This window comes from Harmonia axyridis, chromosome 3 (genome assembly GCF_914767665.1).
Source record: "Harmonia axyridis chromosome 3, icHarAxyr1.1, whole genome shotgun sequence".
Lineage (NCBI taxonomy): Eukaryota > Metazoa > Arthropoda > Insecta > Coleoptera > Coccinellidae > Harmonia > Harmonia axyridis.
In genome coordinates this window covers 30,055,500-30,076,945 of record NC_059503.1, presented here as the reverse complement: position 1 = coordinate 30,076,945, position 21,446 = coordinate 30,055,500, and the positions used below count along the sequence as shown (strand labels likewise).

The window sequence follows — 21,446 nt, the reverse complement described above, 5'->3', positions numbered from 1 at the left end:
ACTATTGGGACTATTAGGAATGTGAAAACCATCATCCGTCAGGTCATTTGTGAGATATTACCCAAAAATTATGAAAATTGAGTACTGTAAGAGATCATGCGGAGGACATTCAAATGATGTTGTATTCTACACATAATGGTAAGGTCCAAACATTCAATTAAATTGAAAATTTGATCGATATTCTGAATGAAAGTTTCATTGTGTGTTTCATTTTCGTGTACTTCCGGAATCACAAAATGGATAACCTTTCATTTAATTCAGATATAAGTACCTACAGGGCATATTTGAAAATAATTCTAGCAAAATACCTATTACAAAACTTCTACAGTTACATATATGTGACACATTGAAAGATTCTATGAATTTTGACAATGACACAGTTTAAGTACAAAAGTTTTTTATATTTGTGTGTTTACAGTTTTTTCGTGTTCTTACCTGGACTGAAATTTAGAACGTTTTCATCGATATGATGGGAGATACTTTGGAAGCTCGGATAGAAAATATCTCCAGTTGTCAGAGGAAGTTGGATTTGATAACATCAGAACTGCAGAGGAAAAAGCAACACGAGGAAAAACCGGAGAAATGGTAATTTCATTGTCAATTTTTACATCTTTCTCGTTTAATAATCATTTGTAGGAGTCAGATCGAAGAGTTACATCGTTCAGCTGAAATAATTTGCATTTTGTGTAATGGATTGATCTTTCGTGTCTTGTGTTAACCTTGGAAAATTCTATGCGGTTTTCATTTCCCTGAACAAAGATGTTCTAGTCTGTTTATATTTCGAATGAGAAATACATATAGTTTACACGGTTCATTATCGTTCCATTGTTTTTCGAAGAAGTAATCAACATATATTGCTTGTTTCACTTGTGTCGTGGAATATGGATATGTAATTCAAATATTTACTTATTTTTTTCCTGTCATTACTTCACGACTAAATGAAAATAATGATTTTAGATTACTTTGTGACTCATAAATATTCTATAGAGATTATCTGTGCAGTGCATAGACTATTCAATGTTTATGTTTTTTTATAATTCGATCATTTTTGAGCGGACGTTCCCTGAACAATGTAATATAATTTTTTGACTGATCAAAATTTTGTTTTCCTAATAATTTTTAAACGGCTTAATGGATTGATTCAAAAGTGTGCCTTAAGATGTAACAATTTTCAGCTTGGTGCAAAATTTTATGTTTATCGCAAACGTATGTATAAGGATCTCGAAAAATATTGCCATGGCCACAGAAGAAACACAATTGGAATTTTGAAATGTTGATAGCTTCTTCAGAGCCATATAAAATTCAGTTATAATATCAAAAAATTACTAAAGCACCGACGTGAAGAATGACTACTTGACTTGACATTGAAAAACCACTACTTGACTTGAACTTGAGTTGATTTCAAGTCAAGCTCAAGCTACTTGAGCTTGAGCCAAGTAGCTTGAATATCAAGCCAAGCCGTGAATCCCTATACATGACGCTCAACATCAAACTGAGGGTCACGTCTTCTTCCCCGACGTCTTCTAACCCTTCTTCGGCCATCATATGCACCCAAGGAGATTCGAGATTCATCAGAAAAGACGTCTGATGCTATTCCACACTCCAGTGTTGACGTTCTCTGCACCACTGTCATCGTTGCCCGCGATGCTCAACCGTCAGAGGTAACACAATTGGCCACCTTTTCTTTAGGGCCACGTGTCTACGCCAATGCCCCACAAGACCTTTAAGGTGGAATTCATTAAGTTATCAAGGACATACAGTTGCAAATGTGCGAATTGGTCATGGAGATTTGCATGAAAAAGATATGGTGATGCAAGCTTTCGGCTGATATCATTTTTCATTGTTATTGACATACCTTCCTCTTTACAATTGAATAATCGTTTATTGATCTCTCTTAAAATATACTATTTTTCTTTAATATCAAAATGAAACGTCTTATAGGAAGAGTCTTTATGTTATGAGGAAAGGCCACCAGGTGGCTGCTCAGTCCAAAACGAAATTAGAGATAATTCTTCTTGAAAAACGCCGATTTTTATGGGGTTTCCACGTAATCTCTCCAAACAATAATCTGCATTGTAGTATTTCAATATTTTCAATTTGTGAATAAAAAAAAATAATGATAAGTTGGGTAAATTTTCGTTTGTCGCGAAAAAATTGAATAAATAGTATCCCTACAAAACGATGAGGTATTTTAAAAATATTCGTTATAAAATACAATAGAAAATCCTCAACCAAAAGGCATAGCTCTAATTTTGTGAAACTCCATAAAAATACTAGTATAAACATACTTCTTTTTGACGACAGTTGGAATTATTGTAATATTCCTAATTCTATCGATCATCAAATCCTTCAAACAATACCCAAATTATTTCTATCCCTCCACCTCTTGGAAAATATTACAAATCACGAGAATGTCACTTGGTGGTGTTCCCTCTTAAGACTTTGGGGTAATGCTTCGAAGAGGTGTAATATATTATCTAATTTGTTTGTATTCACCTTGAACTTAGACTCTGACTGCCCGATTGGTGATCATTATCTTACCCTTAGCCGAAGAAATTTCTATAGCAACAATTATGAAATTTATCTACTGGATGTTGCAGATCTTCAATTTATTATTTGTCTTGGATATTCCTTTCTCCGTTTGTTATTATTCCATATGAAAAACTTTATTGAAGCAAAATTACCATTACCTCAATCAAAAAATTATGGGAAACTTGTTCCTGATACACAAATTGCATATTATTTATTCAAATGTATTGTAGCTCTCCCAAAGAAGAGAATTTTTCAAACGAATTCTGTTTTATGCCTTACATCAACAGACAGTAATTGCCCCAAAACAGTAATTTGGAGTCGACCAGAGCCATATCAGGGGAATGAGTTTCGATGAAAATTTATGAGTTTTTGGCCAGAACAGTATGAATCAAAAGACCTTATTTCCTTCTTTATAAGAATGGGTGCTTCGTTGAAGGAATTCACTTCATACTTCATCGAAAAAAAATCTGAAGAATTGAAAGATACATATTTTATTATGAAGGAATTTAATATTCTGTATTTTACTTTCTGATTTATCATAAAATTTCGAGAAAACGGTCAGCCGATTATTCGTTTCAACTCAACCTGCAACGTCGATAAGAGTTATGGAATGTTGCGATTATTACAATCATATTCTATCATGGGTACTTACGCGAGGTCGTATTGTTTATGATTACACTTCCTATAACAACGGATTTTTTACTGCTTTTCATGAAAGTCTTCGACTTTTAAATGCCACAGGTGGAATATTCAATAATTTCAATTTCTCAACTTTTAACTACGTCTCTAAAGTTTTGATCGAGACTGCTCTTTTGAATAACTGACATAAGTGTCATTTTATTTTATTTTTCATTTGGGCACCGTCAAATCTTTCGTGTGATTTTTACGGTTCAATAGTTAAAAAAAAAATTCACTGTATTTTTCAATCCGGGGGTTTCGGTAGTTCGCCCACAAACAGTTGAGTGGATAGAACACACTTCTTTTGGTGAATCGGCGAGCTCCTTCTTAGAAACCTGACAGAACATCAAAGGATCCATTGAAGGTGAATATGTTTGACGAAATTGATTAGTAGTTCTATCATTAACTTTTACAGCTGCGTAGGATTCACTTATTATTCGTTTTTGCTTCATTCCTCGTCATTCCACGATTATCGTTTCCGAGAAATCAAATCTTAAGCTGGGTTCTGTCCCGAACAGTAAGCTGTTAAAATATCATTGTTACTTTATCGATAACTTATTCATATTGTCACGATAACCGCACTTAATTCTCTACGCAAAACAATGGAAGAATTTGTATATCGTTTCTGCATAATCAAAGAAAGAAACGATAAACAAAATTTTATACGTTTGTCGAATACTTTGAATGGGACCGATAATTTACCATAGACCATTATCGTACTAGGAATTATGACCGAAATTTAGATAAAGACAGGCGCATAAGTGGATTTATGCACGACTCATGTATTTTTTATTTAAACGGTGCTTCCTACCTTCGTCATAAAATTCATCAGATACACGAAACCTATCCCAATACAAGGTTGTTCCTTATGCCGGCCACTCACGAGGCGTTTTTTCGAGCATTTGGAATCCAGGCTTCCAAATGGCAGTCAGTCTACACTGACTGCCTTCCCAGGCTGCCATTCGAAAACTGCCACTCAAGAGGTTGTTTTATCGAGTATCCGGGCCGGATTTCAGATGGTCACAGACAGCTGGCAGTTTATCAGGTACCGCCGGAACTTCGTAGCGTACCAAATTCTTGTGCAAAATGAAAGAATTTTTGATAGGTTTCATCGAAATATATAGGCAAAAAACCAGTAGATGAAAAATAAAAAGTTCTGCATATGCAAACAAGAATATCAAAAATAAATCCTATGGGGAACTAGTAAAATATTCCAAAGGAAAATTACAGAATGAAAGAGTAGGTAGATGTAAATTTCTATTTGGCTGATATCGTTTTCCATCGTTATTGGCATATATTCATCTTTACATCGAAATTAACATTCATCAATTTCTCTAAAAAATACTCGTTTTCTTTAATATCAAAATAAAAGCTCTTTTCGGAAAACCCCTTCAGTATAACAACTGATAATTTAACTAATTTCATTTAAAATTAGATAATAACATTTATAGTTTCCGACATATTTTTGATACGACTTTCGGATTCTTCATTCGATAATGTAAACAGAAAATTCCAGGCTAGTTTAAAAAGTTATGTACTTTCTGTTACCGATACCAAAGGATTATTATCGAGAATAATAATCCAATTAATCGAAACATTTTTTTTTGCAACAACGTGTACTCATATCTGTAATGTGAGAATATGAGGTTTGAACCAAATTACTCAAAATAATTTTTTTTATTACCAATTCGATTGTTCTTACCTTATACTGGGATTTCCTGAAATGGAGTAACGAAGGAAAATGAGAGATTCCTTGGATACTTTCAAGAATAAAAAGTCCCATAAAGATGAGCCAGTACTATACTTTTTGGTTTGTTGTTGTTTTGTCGTATCTGCAATCGATTTCGAGAAAAAAATCAAAATATCTCTGTAGTAATCCTCAAGAAAATCCAAATTTTATAAATCCAGTTAGTGAGCTGTGGTGATTAAATTAATTATACTTATTTACCCATTCTGTAGCGAAGATTAATAAAGATTCGAAGAAAACAAAACGTTTGCGAGCTCAAGTTTATGCGGCTTTTTATTCTTAAAATTATCCCAGGAATCTCTCATTTTCCTTCGTAGCTCCATTTAAACCCAGTATAAGGTAAGAACAATTGGCAATAAAAAAATTATTTTGAATAATTTGTTCGAACTTATCAAACCTCAGGCTGCCTGTCTGGCTTCCAGATTCCTCGAGAGAATACCTTTTGAGTGGCGGGCATTAATGTTATGTCCATATTTAAGAGGGCGATTTTTGGAGCCATTTTAAGGAAAAATCTACAAATGAACAAACGTGCCAACTTTTGAGATACGTGGTGGTGAAGTTTTAGAAGGTTTATTTTTTTATAACCACAATGATGCCATTGTTGATATTTCTATGAAATTTGGTACACGTTTTCACTGCATCGAGATACATTTACTGTCATCAATTCTGTTATTTTCACCAGTAGTGTTCGTATGGGGTTTGCATTGAATATTTTGGAGAAAAAAATTGTACGACTTGCTTTTTTCCACAAATATTATCTTCGCTTGCAACCAATTCGCTCATTTTTCCTTTTGTATAGTTATTGTCCTGGACTCGGATGTCACGCTGGTAGCTATATCTGCCTACGTGTTGATGTGGTGGAGTCTGCCTATTGAAACCACAAATGAGCGACTGGCATCTGTTGTTGACTCCGTTTCTTTGTTGTTTCAACTCAACACTTTTTCACCATATTGATGATGGCAAAAAGCCCGAAACACGTGTCTACGGTTAGCGCTTCTCCTTGAGGGATATGTCCACAAATATTATCATTGATTGTTACCAATTACCCTCATTTTTTCTTTCATATAGATATATCCATTATTTCCGTGAATACAGGTTCAATCATCATGTTGAGATTTTGCGAGTATATATTTCAGGACCATTTCAGGTAACTTGCCAAATTTTGTGTACAGAGCGAACTAAAACCATAGATTCAATTAGAATATTGAATAAATTACCCAATAATTTCGTTATAAAAGATTCTACCCAGTTGAGATTTGCAAGTTAATATAAAATTATTATTTTAAGCTTCATGTAAAATTTCATGTTTACCACGTTATCAAAATCATGAAAAAATTAGGAAAGCATCTGCTTAAAATCAGGAGCTTTTAGGCGCTCATTAATTAATGTTTCGTTTTGTGCCCTTGCAGGCCACGTATGAGCCTTTTTACTGTATACAGTTCTGGCCTCCAAAGGCTCAATTGGTAACCGAATGAACGAAACCTCTTGACTTCACGTTAGTGCATTTCTCATTTTTGGTATTTTATAATTGAAAATGATGAACTAAGTGGTATACACGACAGGTATTGACCTTGTGCCGAACAGTGAAATTATGGTATAATTATAACATACTTATTTACTATTTTCAAGATGGTTATCACAGTGAACAATCACAATATCTGGCGACATAGATATAATGTCTCTCAGAAAAGTATAGAAAAAAACAGTGCGTGAGAGTTCATATCCTGGAATAGCAAAATTAGTAAGATAATAATAGAAACGAAAAAAACTGTAACAATGTGATTTCCTGGAAAAAGAATACGAGGTAATTTTTTTTTGTCTGCAACAACTTGATTTTCGTTTGTTTTTATGAATTGTTATACTCGTGTATCCAATATTCCAAGAAACACTAGAAATTTCTCACATAAAATTAATTTCCTATCTAAGTAATAAAAATGTTTTCCGCAGGATTTGAAGATGGGTTTATTTTTTTCAAATTGAATATTTACAAATTCCCACATTTTCCCGGACACCACCCTGTATATAGATCTATCAAAAAGGTAGATCTGCTGCTGACTTATTAGTATATATCTATACACAGTTTTGTGGTCTTCAATGGCGCAATAGAAGCATGCACAAACGAGAGCTCAAAAGTGCTTTTACCGATTCTTTTTTCCTTGAAACTATCGATATATTTTTTTATACCAAATTAGGTTGAAAATATGTTTGTTACGAAATGGTGCATGCGCAAGTCATATTAAATCTCATTCATAACCTGAAATTGATCGAAAATACGATCATTTCCTTCAGATTTATTGTACTGCCTTAATTATAAAAGCATCGAAATAAGTTTTCAACCGGCAGCCGGTAAATCGTCAATTATTATTGAAACTTAATAAGAATCAGTTGTATTCCAGTCAAGGTTTGTTTTTTAAGTGTTTACCTATGTTTTTATACTTAACGCTTGATTGCAGTAGTAGTGAAATGGCCAAATGTAATTTGCTGTTGCTTTATGAATAAGATGGAATTGAGTCCAAGAAGTGTTGTGATTAATAAGGATGATTTAGAGACAATCGATCAAAAAAATCGAGAAAAGCCCTGACTTGGCTTTAGGAACTTTTGAGTGCTATTGCACTCTTGGAATTGCACAGAATTGTATATAGGAATATGTGTGATGTGATTTATTACGATGTTTTATTGTTGTCGGCTAGTTTATGGAGATAAAATACGATCCCCTTGAAATTCAGTATTATTTCACATTTACAAAATTTCGACCTAGTCGGATTTGTTGTTATGAAAATATTGAGTGATTTTCTTAGATATTCCACTTGAATTGTTTATGGTGCTAGTGACGCTAAGTCTTTTCGTTCTAGAGTTATCGTGTTTAACGGACGGAAGTATTTGAATTTGACTACGAATTCGTCAAGTCGAAACTTTTCATTTGACAGATTTTATGACCAAATTACATAGATTTGTTCAGGGAACGATAGCTTATTTTATTGTTCTTTATGATGATTTATCCCAAATTCCAACTTTATCTAACAAAGAAATTTGTCATAAAAATAGAAACTTTTCAATGTGAAACAATTATCGGGAATCGTGCTTGGAATACAAAGAATGTAGTAATGCATGTTTTTTTATCCAAATTCATTAAGTCTTCGGAAATAGGCCCGAAATATCCAACAAATATTCCCATCAAAAATTTTTTTTGAGTTTTAGGATCAGATCATATCAGAAGAACACAATAATATTTGTTCAGTTTCTATACAGGTTGTTCCTAAATTGATAGTACAAAGGAAAATGAGAGAATTCTTGAATTATTTCAAGAAAAAAAAGAAGATCATGGGCCTACAAACGCTTTGTTTTCAAGATACGGGGTGTTTATAGTATTCCTACTTTTTTGTGATGATTATACCAGTTTATCGAATTTTTATTAATCTTCGCTACATAGTTGGTAAATAATTATTCATAATTAATTCATTCATCCCAGATTACTAGCTGGATCTTTATAATAATTTGAATTTCCCTGAAAATTACTAGAGAATTGTTTGAAATTTTTTTTTCGAAATCTGTAGCAGATACGACAAAACTACAAGAAACCAAAAAAAGTACTAACTACTGGAACAATGTCTCTTCCGACATTTTTCTAAACTACCAGTGATCCACCAAAAAGAAGTTCTGGAGGAAAGAAGCAAGCACACATCATGATGAAAACTTCAAATTGGACTACTTATGCCAAATTTTAATTGAATATTTTATGAAGGGAAGGAGCTATAAAAAAAATCAGACATTCTATCTCGAAAACAGTGCGTTTGAGGGTCCATGTTTATAGGGTTTCTTTTCTTAAAATAACACGAGGAATCCATCATTTTCGTTTGTACCTCCAATTTAGGAATTTGAAATCGTATTGCAAAATCAAATTCCAACCCTTCTAGAGAATAAATTTAATCTGAAATGTAAAATTTGAGATATATTCTTTGTTTGATATTTTGCCTAATATTGTAAAAATGATGAAACAAAGATCATCAAATAAAATAATGCAGTATAATCTTATAAATTGGGCTATTTAAAAGACCTATTCCCTGTAATTTCTTGATTCAATATATTAATGTTTCAACAAATAAAGAAAATGTTACGCAAGTCATCCTTTCATTATTATTGCTATTATTGCTTCTAAGATTGTGATATGCAAGACGAAGTACTATCGCCTAAGACATCCAACAATTCTTCAACAGTCGTTACATTTACTTACTCTCACATGCGATGGCATCATATTATATTTATCCGGTATATATAGAAGAAATTGCTTTCAGAACAAAACCACTAGTTCCTTCACTGTCTCCGACAAAATCACTAGATCTACTGAAACGTCAGGAAGGGTCCTGTTCGTCAAGGAACAAAAAGAACATTTCCCAAAACGACAAAAAACGGAAAATCCTCGACGTGAACGGAAACTCGTCGATCTTTACGTTGCGGTACTTTTGGCCGGACGAGGCTACACGTTAGACGCTTCCGCTACTTACCGACGACTGTAGATTGTAGGTGTACCATCCGGGCGGTCGTTCGGTCGGTCGGTGTCGAGATATGGTACCGCTGACGCATTTTTTACGGGTAGAGTCAGCGCTCGCTAATGCCTCGGGAACATTTCTTCGGAGGTCGACTATCGAAGGACCAGATATTCATCTGTCACGCCATTTCTTAATATGGTGCCTATTGAAGTTGTATACTTGATGGATTCGGACCTTATACTTGATGGAAATTCATCGTAAACGAAATAAAACGGAGTAATTACCACAATTACTTTAATGTTTACGACAATTGTTTCGCCGACACTTCTTCAGGTAACGTTTTGTTTTGACTGATAATCAGTCGAAATGTAACCTGAATTCATTTCGTTTTCGCCTTAGAAAGAGCCCACCACGATCAGACCTTCGTCATTTTATAAAAGCTGAAAGTTTTTCTGTGCATGTCCCCTAATAGTCCGGGAGCCAGGTGCAAATTTGGTTGATTATTTCCTCTCGAGAGATACTTGGTGAGATGCATCAGATAATAGTAATAAAAAGTCTCGTGAACGTCAGCTGCGACTTGGTTGGGGGGAGAGCGGCGGCAGCCCCCCAAACACGCAGAAAAAAAAATACATTCAGTCATTTCCTCCCAACTGAAAATTTGTCAAATTGTAGCTAACCCAATATCTAGACGAAAAAATACAATCAGCTGGCTATAGCATAGTGGATTATACGTCAGCTGGTGCCTCAAACATGAAAAAAAAATATATTTTCAATGATTTCCTCTCAAACAAAAATTTACCGGAAGATAGCTCATATGCAACTATGGATATATGTCAACTGGCTGTATCCTCGACTTACTGCTAGCTGATTTTTTTTATTCATCACAGCAGCATATTAACAATCAGCTGAAAAGTTTTCATGTGGGAGGAAATGACGTATCTTTAATTATTCTCATTATTTCTGAAAATCGAAGCATCACACGCCAGTGCTACATAGAAAATAGAGAGGTATGGTTGATTCATTATAAGAGTCGCTGTCAGAGCTGTCATTGAACATAAAATTTTTTTCTTTTATGTTTGAGGCACCAGCTGACGTATAATCCACCATGCTATAGCCAGCTGATTTGTATTTTTTCGTCTAGATATTGGGTTAGCTACAATTTGACAAATTTTCAGTTGGGAGGAAATGACTGAATTCATTTTTTTTCCTTCGTGTTTAGGGGCCTGCCGCCGCTCTCCCCCCAGCAGAGTCGCAGCTGACGTTCACGAGGCTTTTTATTACTATTACCTGATGCATTCTACTAATTACCGTTTGAGAGGAACTTGGTCATGTATATCTGTTACTGGCTCCCGGACTATAAGATTATGATTACTTTGGCAGGTTACAAATGTTAAAGGTGTATAAAATAGTACCTTAAATTCTTAAAGTATAAGGCTCAATTTTATTATATTTCATTCGGAATTACTTGAGAAAACTCGTCATCCATTGCCGGATACTTATGACAGTTGCTACCCCCTGCCAGACACCCCTCAACTTTTAAAATTATAATTATATTTCCATTATAGTATAAAAGCTAAATTTTATATATGTTGGGGACCTATGAGAAAAAAATTATTTCAATAGCCGGACAGTTTTGATGTTTTTTTACATCTTACCAGACACACTGAAAGTCCGCTGTAGCAGTGAGCACGGGTACTTAGTCGATTGCGATTTATCGAAATATCCATTAAAAAAATATTTTTTACGTTCATAGTCATGTTATATGAAGTAAAAATTGTTATTTCATTATAATAAAATATAAAAAAGTATTATATATAACAAAAATATTCAGTCGTTTTTGAGTTAAGTTAAGGGGTGTGTGGCAGGGGTAGCAACTGTCATTAGTGTCCGGTAATGAATGCGTCTTTCTTGAGTTATCCCAAAAAAAATATAAAAAATTCAGCTTTATACACTAACGAATTAAGGTTTTATTTCATACACCTTTATTACAACCCAAAATCTATAGTCGCTAGTATGTCATTAATAAAAGAAAACGATATCAGCCATGTTAAATCACCAAATCTCAGTGACCAAGTGTGATAACCTCTGCGAGAAATAACATGGCCAACAAACTTTTCTCGGCAAAATTGCTCATTGACTTATTTCATTTTTGTGATATGTTATTTTTACCTTGTATATACCTTTCGCAAATGTATTTTATTTCGTTCTTACGAATGCAAAACCGTTCCGTGGATCCGTCACTGGTGTGACACTATCGATTGATTGTTAATAAAATCGGCGACTGGCCATAGTTATTATGGCGAGTAATAATAAATTACTAGGATTATCGATTGATACATAAATAACTGGTACCCCTCTCTTTCCCTCACCATAGTTATTATGGTGAGGTACTGATTGTTAACGTATCAATCGATAATAAATTAGTAGAATACCACAATCGTTCCATTTTTAGTAATGACGTAGTTTTTACTTTTAAATGTTGAAATATGACACCTTCAAAAGTAACAGCTGTCAGATAGGGGACTCTTATTGAAAACCATGTTAATATTGTGAAGAAACGAAAACACGAAATTTCAAGTTTTTTCTGGATCATTCAAATTAGAAAATTTGAATGATCCCGAAAAAACTTGAAATTTCGTGTTTTCGTTTCTTGTTCCCCATAAACATAGATAGAGGGAGTATACGCAATTTTTACATGTCCCCAACATGGTTAGATTTGTTGTCGGATTGTGAAATATTGTCAAATCCACAATTTTACTATATCGTTATGAATGTATATTATATTGAATGAAAAATATATTAAATATGTAAATTAAATTATTAAATTGTAAAATATTGAATATTCGGAATCCCATATTTCTCCTTATTGTCGAATTTATAGTATGCAGAATATTTATTATTTTCTGTATCTACTTGCTGAAATCCAAGGTTTGGCAACTTTTGCTCTCCTAGTGTCATCGGTTGATTTACGTCGTTTGGCGGCTTGAAGTTTGTTTCCTGAAGTTCTGATATATTTAGGTATTTATTTCAATATATTTTGAGTTAATATAAAACGTTGATTCACTATGGGACATAAGACGTGTGTTCTTTGTGGAGTAACTCGCGAATTGAGTGAAATATCGTATCACTGATATGTTTTCATTTCCGTGCGCTTCATGTTGGAGACGAAATTTGGTTACTGAAAATGACATATGCTGTCTCTATCTATGTTTATTACTCTAAGGAGTTCCCAAAAATATTTTGAAAATTCCTAATTCTGGAACTACTACAAGAGAAATATTTCTCATGAAGACGGTGCAATATTTGCAGTTCTGTCATGATATAGCGTATGAAATTATTATGTCTTTAGAAAGCCTATAAAATATAGTGGTATTTGCAGAAAAGTAATTATTGAAAATAGTATTCTCATTAATAAATTTCTTTCAAATTTTTTTTTTCTGAATTATCTACGGTCCAGAATTCGAAATAGCCCGAGATATCATGTGATCATCATGTTCTCAAAAAATTAAAAATCGAACAAGTTCTGAATTTCCCGAGCATTGTCACGCTTCGAGGAAAACAAGAGACCTATAATTTCAGTTTATAATCGAATATTAATTCACGTTATTAACCCAGACCAATATCCGCAATATCTTATGAAGGAATTGTGCATTCTTGTTGAAAGGAAATTATACATATCATTGATTATGAGGATTATCGATCGCTGATTATCGAACAATCGTGAGAATGTGGGAAGGGTTTTCAATATCTTATGTAATGACTTGATTACGTAATTATGAAAAGAATTTTTCATTCTAAAATTCATTCACTAAGCTACACTATTTAAATTTATCAACAAGTTTTTTCTGTTTTCTTCACCAGTTCAGACACCACAGTTAAAATGATTCATAAGAGTTATTTGAATTTTGCAAGCAGGTTGGTATCCAGTGTCCATCAGTAATGCAAGAATTTTTGAAGAGCCTTTGGTGAAAAGGAATATGCATATTTTAATGATCTTCAATGGGATCTTTCATGGGCGACTTTCAAATGTAGATATCTCTTCATTGAATTTCCTTGAAATGAGATAGCATCTCACTATATTTTTACGTTATATAATCTGAATTTCAATTTATGAAATCATGACTGTATGCGTCCCTTCGTAATTTCGAAAATTCTGGATCTTTCGGATACAAAAATGATAATTTAAACTGGTTATTTCTATGATGAGCATGGACTCAAGCAATTTTTAGTGATATTTTTGTAACCAGAAATAAAGCCGCGACTAGACGTTCAAGGCCTACTTCGATGTCAATAATTCCAGAATGGACTATAGAATGGGAGCCGACAATGAAAAAAAGGTTGAAACGTGAAGGTTTTGCATTTCTCTTTAATATTAATATCATATCTTTGTATATTTCAGAATATAGCTAAGAAACATTTCGTATAACCTTAAATCAGAGTAACACAATTTTGAAGGTGTGCAATTCTTCATCGAATTTTTTCTTATCTTCATATTTAAGCGTAGAGCTCAGAAAAATATCGTATAATTATTTTTTCATACAATGGTTTAATGTGTGATATAATACTCAAAACGTATCAACAAATGTCATAAATCGATAAAATGTTAAAGAAATATCGTACTGATATTTGTGTATATCCGTCGCATCCTTTATTTGAATTTTAAATGTCAAATAATTTATTCTCTGCGTGAATAATAACATTATCTGAAAGTGGAAAGACAACATTTTTACTTTTCTGGCTGCTGAAGTCTACAGAATTAATGGACTAGACAAACAGGGTGTCCAAAACTAGATGGCCTATTAGACGTTTCTTTAGAATGGTAATGGGATTATAGTGAAAATTTGGTTTCTTAAGTAATTATATTTCTTTTCCATTGTTCTGAAATATTTTCAGCTATGCGACAAAACCTTTCACTTAAATTGAAAAGAAGCATCAAATGTTACATTGTGAATTGAAATTCGCAAGGCGAAAAATTCAGTAATATACAAAGTGTTCTATATTAGTGTAGTTTTCTTTTTATATTTATGGATATTCCCTCTACCTATTTAAAGGAATTTTTGGGAAATTCATCGATATCATAATATGACATATGGCTTCAAAATAATGTTAGCGGTATTTTGATTGGTACAACAATTGAATTTAGGATATACCTACATAGTGGTACAATTTTGCTTCCTTCGTTTTTTTTCAAAAATTCAAGGCTTCATTGTAAAAAACTGGTTATACTTTTATGATTCGAAGGATTGTCCATCGCTGGTCACTTCCTTCTTCTTACTTTCGGGTAGCCTACGAAACCCGCGTTGAAAAAACTGGTCGTCTTTTGGAGCGATCCAATTTTTTACTTCTTCATAAGACCGGAAGTGCCGGTCAGTCAGACCGTGCGCCATTGATCGAAACAAGTGATAGTACGAAGGAGCAACGTCTGGAGAATACGGCGGGTAGGGTAGGACTTTCCATTTCAACATTTCCAAGTATGGGGTCGAGCATTGTTATGCTGTAAAATCACTTCATCATATCCCTTGTTGTATTCCTGCCGTTTCTTTTTTTTCAGTTCTCGGCTCAAACGCATTAATTGCGTTCGATGATGATCGCCTGTGATTGTTTCAATCGGTTTTAAAAACTCATAGTACACTACGCCGAGCTGGTCGCATGGCCGGGATATCCCCATGATTTTCTGCGCTTGGGATTATCGTAATGAACTCATTTTTCGTCTCCAGTCACAATGCGATGCAGATATCCCTTCCGTCTTCGCCTTGCAAGCAGCTGTTCACAAGCAAACAAACGCCGTTCAACATCTCTCGGCTTCAACTCGTACGGCACCCTATTTCCTTGTTTCTGAATCGTTTCCCATGAATTTCAGGCGTTTTGAAATGGCTTGTTGCTACATTCCCAATGTTTCTGCCAATTCTTATTGCGTTTGACACGAGTCTTGATCAAGTTATAATGCCTCCAATTCTGCATCTTCGAAAAACTTCTTTCTTCAACCGACAAGCTGGTCTTCGACATCAAAATCACCGTTCTTGAAGCGTTGAAACCACTCACGGCACGTTCCTTCACCAATAGCGGCCTCACCATAGGTATTTCAGAGCATTCTATGAGCTTCAGCCGGAAATTTCTTTATATTGAGTAGAAAATTTGAACCTTCCGCAAATGACGAGAATTTGTCTCGTAAGCTGACATGTCTAATCGAGAATAACTTTATGATGCAGACACAACTCGACTAATGTTTAGATGACTTTATGTATGACATCTACGATCTGTTAATTTCGACTACCACTTACTGCTACAGCCACCTTTTGCAAAACGGCGGAAGCAAAGTTGTACACCTTATAATTCGTAAATTTTTTTTTCAATCATCGGGTTTTTCTGCTGTCTCAGCTGGGAGCCGAGTTGTTCAACTTGATTACTGAAAGATATTAGCTAAAATTTACGATACTAATTAATTGTTTGCATCGCTACGCTTATCCCAAAAGCTCGTGTCAAAATCTACTACCATCGCGGCTAGACGTCTAGAGACTATAAGTAATTTCCGATGGCCATGATAAGTTCTGGTTAGCTGTGTCAGAACAGAGTAACAATGTATTCAGGTGTACCGACTCTAACTTTATAATATTTGATATATTGAATAGGTTCATGAATTTCCGGTTTACCACATTTCGTCTGCATCAATGACATGATTTTTCATCAACCCTCTTTCCTTGCAGCACCCCAATAATCTACAGAAACATGCCGACACGTTGGAACTACCCAGAGCCCGCGTTGCAGGATGAACTGAGGAAAATTGCGAACGCCATCGTAGCCCCCGGAAAAGGCATCTTGGCTGCCGACGAATCGGTCAGCACCTGCGGTAAGAGATTGACTGACATCGGCGTGGAGAACACAGAAGACAACAGACGGAAATACAGACAGCTACTGTTCACCACCGATAAGCAACTGGGCGACTACATCAGCGGCGTCATCCTTTACCACGAGACCGTCTACCAGAAAGCCGATGACGGCACTCCCTTCATCGAGCTGCTGAAGCAGAGAGGCATCATACCCGGCATCAAGGTGGACACCGGTGTGGTCAACTTGATGGGATCTTTGGACGAGTCCACCACACAAGGTGAGGAAGATTGGGAAACATTAGAGATATATTCGTTTGATTTTTCGAAGATTAGAGTTTTTCGAGTTCTATATTATACTGAGGGGTTCAAGAACACTCCTATCCATAGAAATTGATTTGTATTCAACGCAGTTTCGTCAACGTTCTTGACATCATCTTGAACAAAAGGTCACTAATTCTTTTCAAAATAATCTAACACATCTTGATCAAACGTACTCCATACTTAGTTGTAGTATAAGTACACTCTAATCAGTCTAATCCTCATTACATAATATTCATCAGAGATTTTGTTCTCTAGAGAAAGTCATTTCTACAGAAGTTATCAACACAAATATTAGAAAATATTTACCCAAACTACCTCCTCTACTTAACCTATTGCAGCTCAAGTCTAGCACCAATTACATTAGGCCTTCACTTTGAAAGCTTCATCTTCTACTTATAAGTTATTAATGGATGATACATCAAAATTAAGCAAACTCTGTGTCCTTTTGAACATGTTTTATTGTACCTTAAAACTTTTCATTTCACTACTTCGTCAGTTTTAACGAACCAATTAATATTTCTAAAGGTCTGGACGATCTGGGTAAAAGATGCGCCCAATACAAGAAGGACGGCTGTCACTTCGCAAAGTGGCGTTGCGTTTTGAAAATTGGAGATCACACTCCCTCCTACCAAGCCATCCTGGAGAATGCAAATGTGCTGGCTCGCTACGCCTCTATCTGCCAATCCAACAGGATCGTTCCTATCGTAGAACCTGAAATTCTTCCAGATGGTGATCACGACATTGAACGTTGTCAAAAAGTGAGTCTTTTGATTAGAAGTAAATCGATTCGATCAAGTGTTTGGTGTGAATTTGACGCAAAAAGTTTTATAGGTTACCGAGACCGTTTTGGCGTTCGTCTACAAGGCACTAGCGGACCACAACATCTTCCTGGAGGGAACCCTACTGAAACCCAATATGGTAACTGGTGGAGCTCAATGTTCGACTAAGTACAGCAAGGAGGAAATTGGAAAATGCACGGTTGTGGCTCTATCGAGGACAGTACCACCTGCTGTGCCTGGAGTCACTTTCCTGTCAGGAGGACAGTCTGAGGAAGAAGCTACTTGCAATCTGGACGCTATGAATCGGTGAGCCTTAGAAAAAAGTTTGTGCACTTTCCATTTTCATCTTTTTCCGCACATGAAGTAGCGTTACTTATTCGTCTTTATTACAGATAAATGGTGGAATCACAGTTGGTTTCGCATAAATTAAAACATGTAGGCTTTAGTCTGATATACAAGGTGTTCCTAAATTGGAGGTACAAACAAAAATGACAGATTTCTCCGATCATTTTGAGAAAAAAAGTCTTATAAACATATTTGTTTTCGAGAAACAGATTGTTAAAATTTGTTTTTTTTTTTCAAGTTTTTGTTCTCGTATAATCTCCCTTCACAAGTTAAATTTGGCATTAAGATTTCATCATGTGATATGCTAATTTAGGATGCATTTCTATAGGGTGATATTTTTTCTGGAACAGTATCCGCTTCTTTCCTCAGAATTTTCTATTGGTGGTCCACTGATAATTTAGAAAAATGTAAAAATAAACTTAAGTTCAGTACTACACTTTTTGTAGGTAGTAGGTAATCTTCAGGAAAATCCAAATTATTGGTGGGCTTGTCAGTTAGGCAATTCAGCGATCTCTTCCTAAGACACAGCCTCTCACGCTATAATGGGTAACGTAGTGGGGTAGATTGGCGTTTGGGACCTCTCGGTAAAAATTTCGATGAATTTGATTAGAAACTTTTGTTTCTGAAGATCATTGTCTGACATTGTCTGTTTGATGATTCTGTGAATTAAAGTGTGGCCAGGTCCTCCATCAGGACCGGCAACCGGACATTTTGCCAGGGCGCCAAATTTTAGGGGCGCAGCCAGTTAATAAAACAAGAAATAAATTTTTGAGACAAATATGTTTTCTTAGTGAAAATTCCATTCTTTGTAGTAGTAAAGTAATAACATCACTAGGAGCCAATTTTTTAAAATCGAATAGGTGCTCTCAACTATGGTTATGAAAATACAAATAGGTACTAAAATGCACTTCCTTTAAAAACTACATCGTCTTTTTACTACAGTCTCATAGAGCATCGTACTTTCAAACAATTTAGGACATTTTTTGATGAAATCGACAAAACGACCTTTGATTAATTTGACAAGGTGATTTTAAGTTGAAAAATTTCATGTGAAATTGAAAAGATGCCTGAGAGGAATACTGAGGCTCCTCCAAAGAAAATTCAGATAAATTAGGCAAAGCAGGGCGGCAAAATTTTATTTTGCCGGGGCACCAAAATATCTGGCGGCGGCCCTGGGTGATAACTACAACTTATGTCCACTGGAAACTCGAAAAACATTTGAAAACAATTTGAACAATTTGAAAAGGTACCCCCTTTAAGATCTCGACCAGTCGGCTCCATGCAAAATTTGTAAAAATGCAAATAGATGTCAACTTTGGTTTTAAACGGTTGGTTCCAATCAATTTCCATCAACCCTGTGAGCGTGATGAGTGATCCCTTAAAATCTTAAATGGGAAGGGGGGTTGAGAGACACCTTGTTTCAAATGCAATTAGATTGTCTCTTCAAAAATATCATACACTTGACTTACGAAAACTAGCCAGTATAAAATGTCCCCCTACGAACCAAAGCTTACCTGTCTTTGCATTATTTCTGATTTCACATGAGGGCCAAGGGGTGGTACCTATTCAAATTGACATACTCTTTAAATGGTGGAACCAAAATGAAGTTAAATTTAAACGCAGAGGTATTATCATGGCAATCGAGCTGTAAAGCCCATTTCTCTCATCCAAGGTTTCTAGATTTCACTAACAATGTGAAATGAGCTGCCAATTACGTCTTGAATACACTGAATACTTGAATTGCATTTGGATGCTATCCCGTTGTCAGTTACTTTCAGTCAACATAGGGTGAAATGAATGGGCTTAGTTGGACTTATCCCTGGTATACTCTTGTGAAGTAGACAAAACAAAAAGTAGACGAGAAAATAATCTATGAACCGTGACTATAATATTAGTCTCAATTTCGTTCTTTTCTAGATATCCTGGCAAAAAACCATGGGCCCTGACGTTCAGTTATGGTCGAGCATTGCAAGCTTCCGTTTTGAAGGCATGGGGTGGAAAAGACGAGAATATAGCTGCAGGCCAACAGGAACTTTTGATAAGAGCAAAGGTAAGAAAATAGAGATTCATTCTCTTCGTACGTTGGCTTTTTTAGTCTTCGACTAAATTCAGTGGCGGTGAAAGATGTTGTCAGCTGTATCAGCAGCCACCGAGGGCCTCACGCAAAAAGTTGGAAAATGTGATGTTAGGTTTAGTTATTCGTATATATTTCCGTATTCATCCAACGTCGCAGAATGCTCTGGCAACGTTAAACTTTTAGTTAATACCACCCGCGAGGCTGAAGAAATCCCTGAATCAGTCTTCTTCGATTTTCATTTTCTTTCTTAATGCTAAATGAAAGGAGACTCGCAAAGCCAACGTCTGCATTAGGTCTAGCTCCGCCACTGATGAAATTTTGTCGACTTGAAACAGAATAAGAAAAATTTCTATAATATATCACTCAACCTGAAAATTTCAGGCTAACAGTGAAGCGTCTATGGGCAAATACGAGGCAGGTAGCGCCCAAGGAAAGGCAGGAGAACAGGGATTGTTCATCAAGGACCACGCATACTAAACTTACTTGCCGAAAAAAATTACGGATAGTGATCAAACTTATTTAATTTCAACATTCGCGAAGTGATATATACAGTGAAGAACCATGATGTATACATATTTTTTATACATGTTATGCAATATACCGAAAAATTACACAATATATTCAAAAAATCTTTATGGTTTTTAAATTTTTTGCGGAAACCTCAAAAACATTTGAAAAATTTGTGTTTTAAATATGATAAACTATTTGCATTTTTCCATGAAAGAATGGTACACTATTTCATTGAAATATCTATTTCTTGCAAAATTTGTTTCGAATAATTGTGGAAAAAAAAACTTGCGAATTTTTTTCTCCATGATTCATTCTATCGATTTGAAATTGAATAGTTATCGTCAAGTTACAAGTAACGTGACGAAGGTCCATGCAAATATCGTGGGGGTATACCGAGTGCTTTTTTCAAGTTGTATCAGTCAAAAATTTAGAAAAGAAAACATTTTATGGAAAAATGTTTCGAATAAAAGATTTTGAGGGGGAAGTCCACTTATGCCAGAACCTTTTTCATTAAATTGGCTTTTGTGGAGGGTTCGGGGGTCAACTTTGGCATTTCAAATGGTAACCCCTGTTTTTATGGTCGATTGGTGGTACGATAAAAAAATATAAGTTTTGAACTAACAATTTTTCACGAATCATCACAGATGGCTCTGTATTCCCAATTATATAACCCAATTTTTCCATAACAGCAAAACCGCAACTAACCGACAAATATATACATATAGTCTTATAGATGACACCGGGCCCGTCATTTTTGCCTTGACCTATATCTCATTTTCGAAGCATAAGCGAGATACAGAGTGTTCAACATTATTTCTGAGCAATATTTTATGGAGTGATGTATAAGCTTTGAAAGTTACGTTACGAAAGTTACGATTTTTAGTAACATAAGAGTATTTCTCTAATTCTGTGGTTATTCCGTTCATTCTTCCACATCTTGTAGAACAAAATCGTGCGAGAATATTTCAGAAACGCACAGTTTTCATGGTTATATTTTATTATTCTATGTTGGTACTCCGAACTTTCCGCCACGGCTTTATCTGTCAATTCATCAATTTGCCTTAAAGAAATCAGTTCTGCCAACCAACATTTTCCAATGCAAAAAGCACTAAATTATATTTATGGAAATATTTCATTAATTTC

The 21,446-nt window shown here is 35.0% G+C and overlaps 2 protein-coding genes across 3 annotated transcripts in view; one reads left to right on the top strand and one right to left on the bottom strand.

Annotated features, from left to right (window-relative positions):
• The window catches only part of LOC123676764 (calcium release-activated calcium channel protein 1-like), a 28,943-nt gene extending 19,474 nt beyond the window's left edge, over positions 1-9,469 (bottom strand). The window contains exon 1 of the mRNA XM_045612954.1: positions 9,189-9,469. Coding sequence (XP_045468910.1) covers positions 9,189-9,209 — 21 coding nt within the window. The 5' untranslated portion in view covers positions 9,210-9,469. The remainder of the gene's footprint in view (positions 1-9,188) is intronic.
• LOC123676763 (fructose-bisphosphate aldolase-like) lies at positions 364-20,426 on the top strand. 2 transcript variants are annotated; one of them, XM_045612952.1, is made up of 6 exons: positions 364-585; positions 16,149-16,549; positions 17,118-17,350; positions 17,424-17,677; positions 19,634-19,766; positions 20,175-20,426. In XM_045612952.1, the coding sequence occupies exons 1-6, from the start codon at positions 467-469 to the stop codon at positions 20,268-20,270; spliced, it is 1,236 nt and encodes a 411-aa protein (XP_045468908.1). In that variant the 5' UTR covers positions 364-466; the 3' UTR covers positions 20,271-20,426. The 2 variants fall into 2 exon arrangements, with proteins under 2 accessions (XP_045468908.1, XP_045468909.1); XM_045612953.1 differs by lacking the exon at positions 364-585 and adding an exon at positions 3,363-3,574.
• Positions 20,427-21,446: the final 1,020 nt, after the last annotated feature.